General features: G+C 35.9%; 3 protein-coding genes across 3 annotated transcripts; 2 read left to right on the forward strand and 1 right to left on the reverse strand.

Moving 5' to 3' along the window:
- Window positions 1-765: 765 nt before the first annotated feature.
- On the reverse strand, window positions 766-2,125 carry LOC133881858 (probable 3-hydroxyisobutyrate dehydrogenase-like 3, mitochondrial). The gene has a single exon (XM_062320903.1). It carries the CDS (start codon window positions 2,063-2,065, stop codon window positions 1,145-1,147), a length of 921 nt encoding a protein of 306 aa, XP_062176887.1. The 5' UTR covers window positions 2,066-2,125; the 3' UTR covers window positions 766-1,144.
- A 9,547-nt stretch (window positions 2,126-11,672) lies between these two features.
- On the forward strand, window positions 11,673-15,994 carry LOC133881100 (protein kinase STUNTED-like). Its single transcript, XM_062320062.1, has 7 exons — window positions 11,673-11,677; window positions 12,479-12,905; window positions 13,762-13,869; window positions 14,483-14,553; window positions 14,645-14,780; window positions 15,001-15,150; window positions 15,917-15,994. Exons 1-7 carry the CDS (start codon window positions 11,673-11,675, stop codon window positions 15,992-15,994), a joined length of 975 nt encoding a protein of 324 aa, XP_062176046.1.
- Window positions 15,995-17,253: 1,259 nt separating this feature from the next.
- On the forward strand, window positions 17,254-18,624 carry LOC133881101 (3-ketoacyl-CoA synthase 7). Its single transcript, XM_062320063.1, has one exon. The coding sequence runs from the start codon at window positions 17,254-17,256 to the stop codon at window positions 18,622-18,624; it is 1,371 nt and encodes a 456-aa protein (XP_062176047.1).
- The last annotated feature ends 99 nt before the right edge of the window (window positions 18,625-18,723 follow it).

Here is an 18,723-nt window from a genome sequence, read left to right on the forward strand (position 1 = left end):
AGCTAAATTATTATTCATCATGATTTTTGGTCATTGTAACAAGAACCCTCTTGCATAATTATGCGTGTGATTTACAAATCTTTTACAAACTTGTTGAGTTCACTACTTGATGACATGTTTTCCATGTGTTTAACTCGCTAAGTGTTGAACTTATGCTTTGTCTTTTATACCTGTAAAACACTTTTGTTTTAGAGTGGACTATTCCCTAGACGATGGAAACTGGGAATTAGAGCAAGAAGAGGTTGTTGGACAATCTCTGGTTGGTTTTAGAGGAGAGTTTTTTTTTTTTTTTTTTTTTTTTTTTTTTTTTTTTTAAATAATAATTAAAAAAATTTAATCTTGGTTTTAGAGGAGTTAGACACTCTTTTAAATGACGACTTGTGGGTAGGATCATTCCCCCCCGACAAGCTTGCCTGCTTGCCTTTCATCTCCTTTGTAAGTATCTCTAGCCAACCCCTAGTGTCTGGTTAACTGTACTAACACTCGTACAATAATAATAATAAACATTTTGAAAAATATCAACAACCAGTTTTTTTAATCCAGCTTGTACATGAAAAATCAATGATGAAATTTTCATTGCCTCTTAGAGAAAATGTCGTTCCACCCTATCATCTGGCTTACTCATTTCTCAATTCACCAACATATGGAATTGCTTCCCTTGATATCTTTTTTTCTTTTAAATTGTGCATAATTTCATGGTGGAGGACATCTTCAAAGCAATTGATCTTGCATACCCTCTAATCACAAATCCCAAAAGAAAAAAGGAAAACAAACAGACATCCACTACCATGTCCACATTGAAATTTTTGAACAATCTTAATACAAAACGGGGTTCTAACAATTTCACAATGCCTCTCTCTTTCCATTTACTTGTAGATTCTCAAATCTTGGCTAAACAAAGTTTAAGAAACCCGTTGTCCAGCAGGACAAAATACACACCAAAACACATCCATTATTTTCATCAAACACCTTGGAGTCTTAGACCCATTACAAAACCACCCAATCAAAACGATCAAAACATGTTTCAAGCACTTGTACATGCTAAATTGCCAATCTCTCTGACAGACCCTTAACTCCGAAAAAGACCAGAGCCCAAAACACTGCTCCAAAGGTTAGGTTGTGTGATTGGGTTGTGCTTGTGATCTCACTTGCCATTGATCCTCTCGATAACAGTGATTAAACCCTGAGTGCCAAGCTTCCCATCCCCATTAGCCACCATCCCAGAAAACAACTGCTTACACAATGCAGCCCCGGGCAACGCCACCACCTTCTCATCCTCGCCTTCCTCCACAACGTCCACACCCATCCCCAAGTCCTTCACCAAATACTCCGCAAACCCACCCGGCCTAAAATCCCTCCCGATCATCCTCTCCCCAAACAACTCCATTACCATCGACCCTGCCGCCCCGCCCCTCACCGCCTCCATAAACTGCCTAACACCCAGACCCGCTCGCTCTGCAAACATCAACCCTTCACTCAGCCCCAACAAGTTCGCTCCCACCGTTATCTGGTTGGCTATCTTGCAACTATGGCCGCACCCCGCTTCACCCACATACGTAACCCTCCCCAAAATCTCAAACAATGGTGTCAACCACTTCACAACTCCACCATCACCACCGGCAAATATAGCTAATTTCCCATCTCTAGCGCCAATGTCACCCCCAGACACCGGCGCGTCGACAGCCCAGCAAGCTTTCTCGCGCGAAGCCGCGAAAATCTCTCGGGCGAGCGCAGGGTGACTGCTGGTGGTGTCGATCATGACGGAGCTGGGGTTTAGGCCAGAGAGAAGACCGTCTGAACCAAGGACAATTTCTCGAACATCTGATGGGTGTCCCAGCATGGTGAAGACGACGTCTGTTCGTTGAGCGAGATCACGTGGCGAAGAGGCGAGGCGGGCGCCTTGGGATTGTAGAGAGAGTGATTTGGAAGGTGTGCGGGCGTAGATGGTGAGGGAGTAGCCGGCGGAGAGGAGGCGAGAGGCCATGGCGGCCCCCATTACGCCTATGCCTATCCATCCAATACGGGTTTGGGAGGGAGCGATGGGGCTTGGATGAGGGGTTCCCATGTTGCTGGTGGATGAACCTGCTTATGGATTGTGGCCCTCTCCCTCTATAGCAAGTAAAAGAGACTCTTCTTATACCATATATACAGGCCACTTTTATTTTTATTTTTTATTTTTTATTTTTTTAAGTAGACTCTAAAGCTCTTAAAAAGTAATTTAACCTAGAGAATAATGACATTTATCTCACTATTATTTCACTTTGTTGATGCGTTCGTGCTAGCTAATCTATTTTTGTTTTTCTTTGTGTAACATGAGTTGATTTAAGGGTTCATTAGCATTGCTATATTAGCAAGGTAAGACGACGATGGTAAGATAAAAGTGTAACTTCTATTATTACTCATTTAAGGTTGTGCATATGAAAAATAATTAAACAAAATAACTATAAGTGAGATAAAAGTGAGATAAATGTATACTATATAACATTACTTAATAACTATTAAGAGAAATGTTATATATCATACTAATATTCCATTATGATGATGTGGCAGGATAGAGTAGTATTTGAATCTGCCCTTGTTTTTTTTTTTAAAAAAAAAAAAAATCAATTTTTACAGTCTACTGAACCGATCACGTCAGCATAGTAGAATATTTTTGTGGTACATAGAATTACATTCTCTTGCCTTCTTTTTTCTTTGAGTAATTCTATATACTACACCACTATTTTACTATGCTGATATAACATTGTCAGTTCACCCTTAGATCGGCTATTGCTAAAAAAAAAAAAAAAAAAAAAAAAATAGTGAAATATTGGTAATGCCATGTTAGCATAATGCCATAGTGTAGTATATATATGCAGCATTTTTATTTTTATTTTTCTTTGTACTTCCTTTGATCTATTAATCAATACTCTTGCTTGATGGGACTACGTCATCTAACCAATAAGGAAAAAAAAAAACATTGACGGGGATTAATTGATTTAGCGCTCAACGGTAAAAACTAAAAGACGAACATTGTTAGGAGAGAGGGGAACAATGCAACCCACCTTCTTGCTAGGTTTGCCACTAACCAGGAACTTAATTAACCAAGTCTGGGTGGATTCTTTTCCATCGTGTATCTCAGGATCTATTTGTCATGAACTTCATTTGTCTAATATCTAATGAAATTACAAGTTCCTTTCTAAAAAAAAAAGACGAACATTGTTAAACACGAAAATGGCGGACTCTGCTATAATTATAGACATGTGGTCGGAGAGCATTAATATATATATGTGAGATGGATGGAGCTAATTCCGGCGTAATAATATTATAGTGGCTGTCGATCCGATCCCTCACAAATTAAACTCCAGTGATCGAGACTCAGAAATGGAGAGTCCACGAGAGAGGCTGTGTTGGTAGTGATAGACGCCAACAGGATTAAAGGAAGCCAGCTGGAGGCACTCAACTGGGCTCTCAAAACCGTCGTCCGCTCAAAAGATACCGTCATTGCTTTAGGAGTTCTTGATTGTTTCAGGAAGGCTTCTTGCTTTCCGTTTCTCATGGGCCTCGGCATCTCCGGACTCTGTAAGCTTTCCGTTTCTTCGTTTATTTAATTTTATTTTATTTCGAATACGTGAGGTACGTACTCAAGCTTATCGATCACTACGCTAACTAGATAATTTGTTTAAACTTGACTCATTTATTTTTCGAGCGAATTTAAACTTAATCACGAGCTGTTAAGTTAAGTTATTCATTCATTAATTATATAAATTAGTATATATCATGATTATTATTATTTTTTTCGTAAATTCATACTAATTAATAGTTAATTAGTTATTGTTAATATTTTATCATTTGAGTTAATTAAACAAATTAACATGAATCTTAAATAATCTAATCTTGAGTTTGTACATATGTTTTATAGTATATAACTATGTATATAAATTCATTATGCTCACACACATCTATTTATACAACTCATAATAACAATAATTCAAGCGACTGCATCAACTGAGTCTCTGAGAGGCTGAAAATCATGGCTTATATCGGGCCCCTGTGGCGCCTATGGCAACGTCACTTTTTTTTCTTTTTTTCTTTTTTTTTTTAAAAAAAATCTAATAATAATAATAATACTAATACTAAAAGAAGAGTTGACGCTACATTTAAAATAAAAAAAAATAATAATAAAAAAAAAAAAGCATTTTTGGTTCATGTAGTTTGGAGTTTTGACAAATAACTCATTGAGTTTTAAAAAGTAATTAATCACTCTATGGGATAAGGGGAAAAAATAAAAAACCAAAAAATAAAAAAATTAGGCATTAAATTTCCTTTAATGTGTCTGTATGATGTAATCCTAATCTATAAGGATTCCATCTAAATATGGGTAGTAAGAGAATTAGAGTCTTCTATTAGGGAGAAGACAAGTAATAGTTACATTAAATAAAACTCTCTTTCGAGAGGAGTAGAAGTCCTATACTCATGTGTAGAAGTAGAGAATTCTATCTAGATAGAATTACACTTCTACGTTAGTTTTTTCTAAGCTTAATTGTTTATTTAAGGAAGCAAGCACATAAATAAAACCAGGTTGAATATTATTAAGTAAAATACAGTCTTCTGCGTTTATGAGAGTTTTTTGGCTCACTTGAAACAATCAATTTATCTTTTCCTGTGTTTTGTGTCAGTTGGTTCGCATCAATTGGTATCAGAGCCAAGCTTTTCTCTTGATTAGCAAGTAAATTGTTAACCCAAGAGGCCCGATTTCCCTCAAAAGAAACTAGAAAATCTAGAACATAGGAAAATCTAAGAGCAAGAGTTGGGTGAATCGAGATTTTCCACTACAAACCCGACCAACAACACACTCGGTGACACAAGAAAGACAACAAGGAGCAATGGACCAACGAATGGGACATGTGGAGCAGCTAGTGAAGCCTTTAACTGATGGGCAACAGGAAATTCGTGATAATCAACGGGAGATGCGTGAGCGCATGACAGAGATCTATGATCTTCTGTCCAAACAATAAAAAAGGGAAAATTCACAACAAGAGAAAGGCGAGAATTTAAGTGGAAAATATCATGAGACCGAAGGGGAAAATTCCATCCATGGGGGCGTCCACCAACAATCACGATAAGGCATGTGAAGCTAAAATTTCCACGGTTTAACAGGGAGGAAGACCCAGTATTAGAAGTAGAAGTAGTATTACCTAAATCAGGATCAGATGTTTGGCATGTAACATCATAAATGGTCTTATTTTTCTAGCGTGCAGAGTAAACTCTCAACTCTTTCACGGGCAGTGCAAATGGCTTATCAATAGGTTCAATAGGAGGCTCATTAGTAAGTTGTTGTTGCACTTGCCCTGGCATAGGAATAGGGACATGTAACGGAGTCAAAAAAATCATCTTCAATCTTACTCTTCCCTTGAAAAGGAGTTTGGGATGAAGAAAAGTATGAATGTATTTCAAATAAAGTGACATCCATGGAGACAAAGTATTTTCTCGATTGTGGGTAATAACATTTGTACCCCTTATGAGTAGGAGAATAGCCCACAAAGACACATTTGACGGCTCGAGGGTCTAACTTACCCCGAGCAGGACCATGAATATGGACAAAGCAAATACAACAAAAAAACTTTTGAAGAGACACATTTTGAAGTAGAAAGAGGTGGAGACAACACCTCAAAATGTATTTTGAAATCTAATACTTGAGAAAAGGCATCCTACTAATGAGATAGATAGTAGTGAGTAAGGTGTCCTCCCAGTAAGATTTGGGAACATGCGTGTCAAGCATTAGGGAACGAGTTACCTCTAGAAGATGCCGATTTTTCTATTCAGCAATACCATTCTGCTGGGGAGTATCGACACAAGTGGTTTGGTGCAGAACGCCTTGCTCTCGAAAAAACATCTCAAGATCACTAGACATATATTCACCTCCATTGTCAGAACGAACAACTTTGATCTTGGTATTAAACTGAGTCTGAACCATCTTATGAAACATATGAAACACAAAAAGCACATCACTTTTTTCCTTTAACAAGTAGACCCATGTGGTATGAGAAAAATTATCAATAAAAGAGAAAAACCACCGATAACTAGATAAAAAGACCACTCGACTGTGGAAGTACGATTGGCTCGAGGCATGGTTCCTTTACTTGTGCGACCCCTACCACCTCAAGTAGGATTGCTCTTAAGTCTCCAGCAAGTCTCCCGAGTATGACGTGACCTATTACAATGGTCACAGAATAATTTATCTTTGTCATCTGAGGTCATATCTGCAACTTTGCCATCATCTTGAACTCCGAAGGGCATTGAGATGCACCCACTAAAGCAGATTGGGTCTGTGAACTGGGATGAAGAATGATGCTACGACGACTCTCATATTTTTGGATGTATGAAAAGACCTCTTATAGGGATGGAAGAGGTTCCTTCCCAAAATTCTAAACCCGCACAGGATCATACTTTGAATTCAATCCACCCAAGAACTCATAAATGCATTCATCTTCAATCATCTTCTTAATTTTAATCGCATCAGCTGCACACTCAGGCTGCAACTTCTGATAATGATCTAACTCCTGCCACAAATTACAGAGCTTATGAAAATAAGTGGCTACTAACCAATCACCTTCGGTTAGTCTATGGATCAGTTGCTTGAAGTCATATTTCAGTGCACCATTCTCCACTTTGGAATATGTCTGAATAGCTGCATCCCAAATTACTTTTGTCGTACAAAGAAACAAGTACCCTTTGATTGATTTCCAATTGCAATGAATGCAACAACCATGACATGACGGTAGAATTTTCTGCTTCCCATTTATCATAAGTAGGATCATTGGGCTTTGGCTCTTGAATTTTGCCATTTAAGTATCCCATCTTCCCTCGGCTTTTAATACACAAAAAAGAGAGAGCATATTGTGACCAAGAAAGATAATTAAGCCCATCCAATTTTATAGTTGTGATTTGGAGAGTTGGATTTTCACCATGGGAGGTCACCTGACTCTCTACCCATTTCTTCTGATTTATCTCTGACATTTTTAAATTAGACATCCAACCAAATAAATTGCTCCAAACAAACCAGTGGCTAGCCTTAAGGGTACCGAACTTTCACATTTTTTTAGAGAAGTTACCTGAACTTCAAAACGTCTTAATTTATGGTATCCATTTTTCGAAAAGTCTTAATAACAGGTCATCCGTTAGAATTTTCCGTTAAATCCTGCCAAATTTTTTAAAATACCCTGTGTTTATTTTTTTAAATTTTTTTATAAAATATTTTAAAGATTCAGGTATGGATATTTTTGCAAATTCCGTTAAATTCTGATCAACACCAAAGTCCTAGCAATTTTTTTTTCTTTTTTTCCTAAAAAAAATGAGGGGTATTTTGGGAATTTTGGCAGGATTTAACAGAAAATCATAACGGATGACCTGTTATTTAGACTTTTTGAAAAATGAATACTCTAAATTGAGACGTTTTGAAGTTCAAATACCTCTAAAAAAAAAAAAAAAAAAAACCTACAAATCAACCATAATAGCAACTCATCAACATGATTAATCTGGAAGCAGTTTTTTTTTTTTTGGCTAAACTGCAGGTCGTTTAAGGCTTACCTATCGTTTGGTAGAGTGCTAAACGACATATCGTTTTGCCTAGGGCTGAATGACACGATGCTATAGAATGACATGTCGTTCTTCAACAAATACAAAATGACATGTCATTTTGCGTTCAAAGAAGAAAGTCATCTTGCCGTCACCGAAGGTCCACGCGCCGCCGTCCAAGTGCTCATGTAGGCCACCAAAAACTCCAAACCCAGTTGTTAGACCACAAAGGGTGCAAACCCAAGTGTAGGTTTTCGTAAGTAATAAATTCTCGGTAAGTACGAGGTCGATCCAGAGGAAATGGTAGATACTAAGTAAAATTTCTATTATTGTGCAAAAAAGTAAATTGAATGGATTTTTCCACTAAAAAGTAGAGCAATTGATAGATGATAAACTAAAATAAAATTAACTAAACTAAATTAATAAAAAGAAAAATTAAAAGAAAACACTAAGGCTTCAAGGATCCACCTAGTACTTTATTACATATTCTTGAGACATATATTTTTAACTCAACTAGGTAGAGAATCAACTCTCCTAATCGAAAAATAAAACAATTAAGCGCAAAGTAAATATAAAATATATTAAACATAGGTTGATTGAGAATTTGATTTTATAAACATGACACAATAAATTAAACATTCAATATATTTTCGAATCATATCAAATCAAACAAAGTAAGCATTTGATATAAACAAAAATCATAATGAATCAAAATAAAGTTGTTTCATTAAATTACTCTCAAATAAAAATCATCCCCAAATTTAATCATTAATCTATGAAGAACGAACAACATAGTCTCAAGAATACATAATAAAAATATTAGGCTTCACCCCTAGCCTTAGCTAGAGATTTAACCACTTATGTTTATGAAAATAAAAAATAACAAACAATAAAACCGGTTAAAAGCCTCCATAACTGCCCCCTTCTCTGTTTCTCCTCTTCTCCTCTCCTCTGGCTTCTCCTCTCGCTCTCTCCTTTTTAGCACAAGCAAAGCATTATATATATAAACTAATTTGCTAGGTCTTTCGATGCCACACACATGCTTTCTTGATTCTTTCATTGTTTAAGAATTATTGCAAGTTTGGCTCTTCATGGAAAACAAATCACGTATCTCAACAATTAATGCAGCGCATGACTTTTCCATGTCTCCATACATGTGTTGGTGAGTTATGCATGGAAAGAGCTGATTAGGTGCTGATCCTTTCATGGTAGGAAATATGTGTGAGTTAGGTCCCCATAAATCTGCTAGGTAAGGAAAGAAAATCAATTGTCTTGTTATGGAAATAGATGTTTTTCTTATTTTCCATGTTTTGTTTTCTTCTACGTGGACCCCACGAATTTATTCTTTATTTCCTTGGTCCTCCATGCGTCTTTCTCCTTTTAGTCTTCTACAAAATAACAATTCATTGCATTAATACCAATTTAAGCTCAACTTTAATAATTAAACAATATTCCCCAATTAAATATAAATTGCAAGAATTATGATAAAACGTAGTATGATAATGCTTATTTTAATAGAGAAAATATGCACTTTTAAGCTATTATCACCAGTCAAAAACTGTAGAGAAATCAGAAGAAACAGGTTGTGATCATGATCAAAGCATCGATAACAGATTGTCCCGTGTTTGTGATGGATTGGGTTATCACCTATTCACCACCATGCATTAGAGGGATGACCTAGAGGACGCCGGTAGTGCCTTCTGTGGGTGGTACGATCTAGATGATGGAGGATAACATCTAGTCACACAACCAACAATTCTTGGGAATGCATGAACACGACGGAGGAGCAAAGAACACGAACCAAAGAAGAAAACATACCAGGAACCAAATCCGGCTGTGATACCAAGTAGAAAAAAGGATTTGAGAAAAGACTAGAATAATTCTTATTGCTCACTTGTTTCATACGGTTACACATTGGTTTAATAGAGAAACCTAGAACATAATATAGAAAGTATTACAACGTAATCAAATAAACATAAATAAGCAATAATCACGGTGGATCAAATATTTAGTAAATCTTTAACATATATAATAATAATAATAATTCCATACAAAATGACATCGTTTTGGTGCGTTTGATATAGGGTTTTCATTTTGAGTTTAATGAAATTGATCTTTATTTGTAAAAAAAAAAAAAAAAATTTAAAAATAATAATAATAATAATATTGAGCTTTCTTACATTTTGAAGCCTTCTAATTCTTTAAAAAATAACTAAAAACATCTAAAATAAGCTTTAAAAAGAGGCTCAAGAAAGATCCAAAATACTAAAATATGTCCAAAAGGCCCATTTCTAAAAAGCGGTTATGCGGCATTGTAATGAGTTTCAATTACCACTAATTGCATAAGGCGGAGCGATTGCGGTTATGAAAATTTGATAATCACCTAAGGCGGTTGCAGTTGGCGGTTAGAGTCAATAATTGTTAACCACAACCGCTTATACACTCTAGTTACAAACAAGTACCTTCATATTGAATGATTAATAATAATAATAATAAGTATCTTCATCTTTGTGCATACACGAGGGACTGGAATAGATTTGGTTAGGCTTCTAGATGATCGACACTTTGTACGATGGCTACTTGCCCATTATCATAGATTTGGTTCGATTTACCCCACCGTCATTATAAGAGCATTCTTAATAGCCTCATCAAATTTTACTCACCAAAGTAGTTAAAAACCACTTTTCTCTATTATGGTGAGCCACTTTTTCAAAATTCTCCCAGCAGCCTCACTATTTTAACTGTTCACTATCACTATTCCATTTTAATAATATTTTTTTAGATTTATTTATTCTTCCTCTATTTAATCTTTTTATACAATAAGCTACCAAACATCTTCATCTTGAGATTAGATCATTGCTAAGAAATTCACAGAAGTTTTCATTTGCTTTTCAACCAAATTCAAGAAAGAAAGAAAGAAAGAAAAGATAAATGAAAGAACCACAAAGTTTATATCAGAGACAAAAAAACCTTCATGTCCATGAAATAAAGACATTATCGTGTGAGAGAGATGTGAAATGAGAGAAGAAAATGGGAGAAGAATGGAAAAAGTGTGCTGTGATCATGTGAGAGAGAAGTGAGAAATAAAATTGGTGAGAGAGTTGGTGAGTGAATATTACTCATCAAAATTGGTGAGTATTTTCACTCACCAAAACTTTTTGGTTAAAGTGGTGAGGCTGCTATGAGTATTTGTTAGTGTTTTCATCAAATTAGCTCACCAAAATAGGTAAAAAGCTATTTTGGTGAGGTTACTAGGAATGCTCTAAAGTATAAATCAATAGTTGTTTGAATTTAAAGAATTTTTTATAACCTTTCTTTGCTTTTTCTTTATTACTATTATTATTTATATTTTTTTTTGCTGTTCTTTTCTAAGATGTTTTCACAATAGAAATTTGAAATTAAATTATAATGTAGTCATTGAAAAGAAGTGTGAAAATTAAAAAATGAATAGTTAAGCTAGAAGCTAAAAGAACTTTCTTAAGCCCAAATATTTCAATAAAAATACAAACATCAGCACTAGAGACAAAAAAAAAAAAAAATTAAATAATGCATTAAAATAATAATATTACCTTTCAAATAAACAAAATGTAACATTTTGAATGGTTTTAGATCGGTTAAAATTGTTAAATAGGTCAAAACTTTCCAAGTTTCATATACATTCAATAGCTATACAAAAGTTTTACTAACCATGGTTAATAAAAAGTAGGTTGAAAAAAGACCAAAATTTAATGTATAAAATGATTTTAGGGTGGCTAAATTTGTTACAAGTAGTATATATATATCATAGAATCGTTAGCCAAGATTGTTTTTAAAAATTTCACAAGCGGAAGCTTAAATTTGAACAGCCATTAATATTTATGGTATCTCTCTCTCACACAAACACACACACATAAATATATATATAACAAAAAGCAATCATGATTTTCGATTGATGGTTAGAATGGTAAGAAGAGTAAATGAAAATTTATATATATATAATCTTTTTGAAGGGGAAAGATTAGAGTTTCCAGGACAAGGTGAAGTGAACCCTGAAGAGCTTGATGAGTTAGAAATAGAGAAAAAAAGGGAACAATACCAAAGTAACCTCCAACCATTCTGCCAACGGCGCATAAAGAATGAGGTTGGCTCTTTCCTGTGTCAATTACAGGAATAGATTGTTATACGACTATTATACAAGTGAGATGACGTGACAATAAAAAAAGAAAAAGAAAAATCAAAGGCTGATTTTTACTGTCACGTCATCCAGTTATATGACAGTCATATAACAATCTACTAAGTAGCATTTCTCATACAAATAATATAGGAGAATATGTGTAACACTTTCTAGCGTGCTGGTGAACTTGGAAGTCAAACTTGCTGCAGGAATTTGTCTCACTAAACTAACTATTGAGGAAGCAAAAAACTCTAATACCCGCTGGGTCGTTTTAGACAGGTGATGATCATGCTCATTATCTTGTTAAGAGAGTTTTTCAAAATTAGTATATATATATATATATATTAATGGTTTGGAAGTATTTTGAAATGAAAGGTTTTTAATTTAAAAGAATAGAGTCTCACATATGAAAAAGAGAAATTAAAATATGCATTTATAAGGCAACTTACAACAAGCTAGCGAGCAATATTTAGGGTATATGCACTGTAAGGCGTTAATGACGCCTTAATGGAGCACAAAACCTCCTGGTTTTGATTTCGTTTTGGGAAAACGCCACAAAACTATAAAAGTTTTTCTGGGCTCTATTGTATTCTATGTTGTAATCCAGTGCATACAAATTCATCAGAATTGGCGGGAACAAATAACTTATTATTAAAGAGAGCAACTCAATAACATTTAATTTACAGAAGCCAAGGAGGTGTTCAACCACCAAAAGGAAATTACAACTATTTGTTTCATTTATTTACTTATTTATGTGGGTTTTTTCAGTCACCTCAAGAAATACAAGGATCATATAAAGGGAAAAATATGGTGCAATCTTGTAGTAGTGAAAGGAAAAGATGCTGCAGCCGTATTGACATCAAAAGCTCCACAGTTTGAAAATTCTGATGGAGCTTCATCCACCATTAATGGTGATGGGAACGTTCTTCCGGAAGAGGGATCATCTTCTGCACCCCTGCCACCTCCTGAAAGTCCTTGTTGGTATCCACTGTCTTGGAGAAGTGGTTTTCCTCGAGCCTTTGATCAGAGTGAGCTTGAAACAATAACAAATGGCTTTGCTGATGAGAACATTGTGATGGAGGCTGATGGCATGAAAATCTATCAAGGGATATTGCAAGATCTGTTTGTTTTAGTCAAGTGTTTCTCAGAAAGTGATCATGACCGATTCTGGTCGCTGCTCAAGATCCTTTCAAGCGTACGCCACCGAAATATCATGAACATATATTGTTGGCTACTGCTGCACTGGCGCTTCTAAGTACTTGCTCTGTGATTATCAAACCATGGGTACTGTCGAATTGAATTTGCAATGTAAGAATAACTTCTCTTATCCTAATTCTGATATATAATTAACTACCCCAAGAAGAATATACATTGCTCCACAAATTATGTCTATAACAATCTTAAGGTGCCGTTGGCATTGCGATTTTATAGTAACAAGGGCGATTATAAAACAAATCATTAAAATCGTAAACCTAAACGGACCCTTAGTACGTAGTTATACTATTGATGAATCCATAACATTCTGCATGTTGTATGACACTAACTGCATGCTGGTTAGATATTGCCAGGTGTTAATCACCATTTATTCCTAAAATAATAATCTTATAGGAAGAGATGAATCTAATTATTTAATTTATTTTTTATCATTATTCGCGTGGGCTTAAACTCCCCTTAATTAGTGAGGCCCAACACGTTGAACATTTAACTGAAATGGGTGAATTGTGGAATCAGGGGTTCAAATTCATGATTTTTGACTCTGATACCATGTTAAATCTTCATGTATTCTAAAAGTTTAAACTGATAAGAAATAATAAATTTAATCATTTACTTAATATTCTTCCCCACAGCATCACACTACTATGCACTCTTCCAAGTAACCCCAACGCTCATTCCTTTAATTTTTCTTTCTGGACTACATGCACTTCCTGGAATTTACTCTTGGAAAAAAAGTTTTAAAAAAATAAAATAAATAATCTAAGCTCTAGAAGTATGTAGGTGATGATTTGGCTATGGATTTTGGGTGGAAGGCAAGGTGGTGTGTTGCTCTATAGATAGGTGGAAGCCTGCGGTACCTTCATGAGGAGTGTGCTGATGGACCCATTGTTCACCTCTCGGTCTCCTCTGCCCATGTCTACTTCAGTCATGGTTACTCCACCATGGTAAGTAAAAAATTTATTCTTCAAATGCAATTTGTAAATTGAAATTCTGGTTCTAATGTTATTTTGTAGACAATTATATATATAATTGTCATACAACTTAATGATGCGACAATGAATATCAGTCATTACATCAGCATTTTTTTTTTTAAAAATAAAACGAATTGCTACGTCATCCTAGTTTTATGACAGTCGTATAACAGTCATTTATCAGAAGCTACTAAAGTGGAAGTTCCATAATTATTTTTGCTACCACCATTCTACTTCATTTAACAAAATTTTGGATCAGGATCGTCTAAAATTATAAGCTTGAATTTGAGAGAATTCGGACAGGTGATTGTGAGAGACCACTTATGGGACCCACCTGGCCGGATAAGTAATTGGGCAGCCCAATTTTTATTAGGTTAGGTAAGTCTCATAAGTGGTCTTTCACAATTATATACCCAAGTTCACTCAAATTCGGACAAATAATTATAGACGAACCTAATCCCAAATATGGTTTTCAAAACTTGTTCCAAGTAGCAGAATTTCCTGGTTTCCCTTATATTTGGTACTGACAGTTTCTTGCATAAAAACTGAACAATTTGGCTTTGGCTTTGGCTTTGGCTTTCATAAGCTTGGCAACTTAGCAACTGCTAAGTGGCTTACAGATGCTGTCTCCTGGAAAGAAGATTCACCAGCTGATCAGTAAGAAACCCTTCATAGTTTTGTCTCCAATCTTCATGAGCAATATAGTAACAATAATAATAATAATAATACTAATATTTATCATTTGAAGATGCAAAGCTCTAGAGAAAGATGAAGGGCCTTCTGTAGATGTATATGATTATGGGAGTTTCCTCCTGGAGCTCATAACTGGAAAGAGTGCCCCTTGTTTCCAAGCCCATGGCAACGGTCAGTCGTTGGTCGATTGGGTACGTGTTAGAATATATGATAAGGATAACATATTAGGTTTACATTCCTTATAGGATATTTACATTTTATAGAAAGCATGAATAAGGGAGTTAAATCACTTTGGAGTTTTCTAAAGAAGTATTTAAACTTCTTTAGAAATTGTTAATTTGTCTGAATTCATGCATATTATGGACTTACACCATTGAGTTGGGGGTTTATTTTTTTTCTCTTGAAAAACAGGCAATTCCACTTTTAGACAATGGTTCATTTACCCAACTTATGGATCCAAGAATAACAGATACAAGTGATACAAAGGTGGTTCATCACATGGCCAATGCTGCATTCTGCTGCCTGAAAAAAAATAAGGGTCACAGACTTTCTATGAGTGAGGTAAGATTGTATATGGTTGATCAACAGTTGGTGTGAACGAAATTAATACCCATTTCCCATGGTCAGCTATGGTTTAGAATGACCTTTTATATTGAACAGCTTATTTCTAAAAGAAATTAGAAGAAGTTTTTTTGACAGATTGCAAGAAAGAAAGAAGAAAGAAAAATAACTTAATACTTGTTCAATTAATGCTATTGTTTGCTCAGGTCGACCCAAAATCCTGTCTACACCACCTAAAACTCATTTGACTCCTTGATCCTTCCAGAAACCATAGTATAAGTTGGGCATGCATGTGCTCCAATTTCCTTATGAAACTTCACTTACCCCCGAAGTGTCATGGTATTTGCAATGTTAACTTTGAATGATCGAAATTTGCACCCCTCCGTTAGGATTTTCTGTTAAATACTAAGCATTCCCTGGTGCTCACGCCCAAGCTATTATTTTATAAATTTTACAAGGGTATAAGGGACATTTCACTTATTTACCGTTTGATTCAACCCTAAACCCTAACGGTAGGGGTGAAATTAAAAGGGGCTAAAACATGGCAAATTTTGTTCATTCGAGATTAACATTACAAAACTCGTGACACTTCGGAAGGGGGGTAAATGAAGTTTCCCTAAAATTTTATTGATCATCCATGAGTCTGGTGGGGATTAATTTGATTTCACATTGAGGAGTTGGCTTTCTCCTCCCTCATAGCTTGGCTTTCTGTGAGTTTTGGCTTTGTAGTGTAATGCTTATTAATATATAATGATAACTTTTGCAGGTCCTAGCTGTGGTTCGTGGTGATGAGCTTGCCATTTCCAAGTACGGAATTTTTGGAACACAGTCTGTGGACATGTAATTCTAAAGTGAATTGTTGTAAATTCAATTTTAAGTAATTAAAGATGGCTTGCTTTTAACTCCTTTCATCAACTTGGTAGAAATATTATAGTCTGTGGCAGTGGACTTGTGATCATGGAATTCAACCATGTTCAGTGCTTATGGCTATTTCTTTTTATTGGAGGCACTGCTAATTAAGCAAAGATGAATCAACTGATCACCCCTAACTTTTCTGTTCTTTTCTTTTCATTTCTTTCTTTCCATTCGTGTCCTACACTTTTTTTTTTTTTTGTGTGTGTGTGTGTGTGTGTGTGTTTTATAGGGGATTGTATTTCTCTTATTCTAGAATGACTTTTGGGTAGACACATGCTAGTGGTATCACCCAATGCCTAGCACGCGGCGTCGCATTGACACACACTTGCATGAGCCACAAGCTTATTACTTTTCATGTGCATTTTATGACGTGTAGACGTGTACAACTACTATTCTAACAGACAAATTTTTTGTTTGATTTTTACAAAATAACCGTTTTTCAAAAGTCATATTTTAACAATAATAAAATTTTGTTTTTACAGTAATAAACAATTGTTTCAACAGTCAAATTTTAATAGTCATAAACTGCTCTCATACCTCTATAAAAGGCTCATTTTAGAAATTCATTTTACACACTCTTTCCTCTCTTCTTCTTTGCTACTACACATTTTGAATTTCCTTATTTACAGTAGTGTTTAGAATTTGCGATTTGCATACTACATTAAAATTGATGATTGCAAACCTTATCGTATAAGTGAGAAGTAATATTTGTTTAAGAGATGAAGTCGTTTCATATTCTGCTTTCTTGTAATTCTGAATTCCCACATATTTTATTTCTAACAAAATTAAAAAAGCTTACTCATTGATTAAAAATGAATGGCCAATGAAGTACGTAATGTAGCCAACACACACACACACACACACCCCTTCTTCTTCTTCTCCTTCTTTTTGGCTGCCAATTTCAGAGAGGTGCTTATTTTTGTGACACCAAATACCAAATTGCCAAGTGCTAAGCTTAATTTGGGGCATAACAATATGGTTTATTCATGCAAACTGTGTGATCAAACAAATTAGGTTGCCTTTTCCCGTGGAATATTGCAATCATCAAGAAGAGTCAAGAGAGACGAAAAACATGCAAAAATGAGAGAGCGTTGCATTTCGAAACTTCTTTCTTTCTTTCTTGCTTGCTTGTTTGTATATATAACCAAAAGCACCAAAAGAATTAAGCTCTTATCGAGAGAGGTGAGAATGGCGGCCGTACTATTGAGATATTCTTCTCTTACAAACCTATATGACATTATAAGAGAAGAATCTCCCATCTCCCTCACCCATTTCTTAGCTGCAACTGCTCTAACCATTCTAGTTATCTGTTTCACTTTGAGATCCAATTCTGTTTACCTTGTTGACTTCTCATGTTATCTGCCTCCTGATTACCTGCGAGCTCCACATTCCCATTTCCATGAACACTTTGACGCATCTGGTGCCTTTGACACAGATAGTCTGGACTTTCAGATGAAAGTAATGGAGAGATCAGGCATTGGAGTTGAGGCTGGCGAACCTCTTTCGCTGCATCAGATCCCGGCTGATTCTTCCATCATCGGTACTCAAGAGGAAACTACAACGGTTCTGTTCACTGTCGTCGAAGACCTCCTTTCCAAGCACAACATAAATCCTAAAAGCATCGACATCCTCGTATCCAACTGCAGCCTCTTCTGCCCTACCCCGTCTATCACGTCGATGATTGTAAACAAGTTCGGATTCAGGAGCAACATCAAGACTGTCAGCCTGGGCGGAATGGGTTGCAGTGCTGGGATGTTATCAGTAAGTCTGGTTAAAGATCTTCTGAAAGTTCACAAAAATTCAGTAGCTTTAGTTCTCAGCATGGAAGCTGTAACTCCCAATGGTTATCGAGGTAAGGTGAAGTCCATGCTTATTGCCAACGTTTTATTTCGAATGGGAGGAGCGGCTGTTTTGCTGTCTAACAGGAAGCAAGACAAGAAGAAGGCCAAGTACGAACTCCAGAACCTTGTCCGAACCCACCTAGGATCCAATGACAAAGCATACCACTCTGTTTTCCAACAAGTTGATGATGCTGGGCATGCTGGGGTGTCTCTGTCACGGGCACTTCTACACGTGGCAGCCAACGCTTTAAGGACAAATATATCGGAGCTAGGGCCTCGTGTATTGCCATACTCGGAGCAGCTCCGGTATGGCTGGTCGATGATTAGACAGAAAATATGGGGGCAGAAGGAAATTTACGTGCCGAATTTCAAAAGTGCTTTTGAGCATTTTTGTATACATGCTGGTGGGAAGGCAGTAATTGATGGCATAGAGGATAATCTGAGGTTGGGAAAGGAAGATGGAGAAGCATCAAGAATGACATTGTATAGGTTTGGGAATACTTCATCTTCTTCACTTTGGTATGAGCTCGGCTATCTGGAGGCGAAAGGAAGGGTGAAGAAGGGAGATCGGGTTTGGCAAATCGCATTCGGAAGCGGCTTCAAGTGCAACAGTGCAGTTTGGAAATGCATTTCGGATCTTGATCCTACACCCAGAAATTCATGGTCGGACAGAATCCATTTGTATCCAGTTCAGATTCCAGAAGTGTTTGACCATTGATTATCCATTGCAGATGCTGCAAACATCTCTTTGTGGATTTTTCTTTTCATATGCCCTATAGTTGGAATTTTCAAATAATAACTAATAAGAGCTTCAGTG

Source organism: Alnus glutinosa, chromosome 11 (genome assembly GCF_958979055.1).
Source record: "Alnus glutinosa chromosome 11, dhAlnGlut1.1, whole genome shotgun sequence".
Classification (NCBI taxonomy): domain Eukaryota; kingdom Viridiplantae; phylum Streptophyta; class Magnoliopsida; order Fagales; family Betulaceae; genus Alnus; species Alnus glutinosa.

Coding starts and splice junctions, on each gene's coding strand:
- LOC133881858 (XM_062320903.1), bottom strand. CDS start 2,065: ATGGGAACCCCTCATCCAAGCCCCATCGCTCCCTCCCAAACCCGTATT.
- LOC133881100 (XM_062320062.1), top strand. Junction 12,906..13,761: donor TGCTCAAGATCCTTTCAAGC/GTACGCCACCGA, acceptor GTTGCTCTATAG/ATAGGTGGAAGCCTGCGGTA. Junction 14,781..15,000: donor GTCAGTCGTTGGTCGATTGG/GTACGTGTTAGA, acceptor CTTGAAAAACAG/GCAATTCCACTTTTAGACAA.
- LOC133881101 (XM_062320063.1), top strand. CDS start 17,254: ATGGCGGCCGTACTATTGAGATATTCTTCTCTTACAAACCTATATGAC.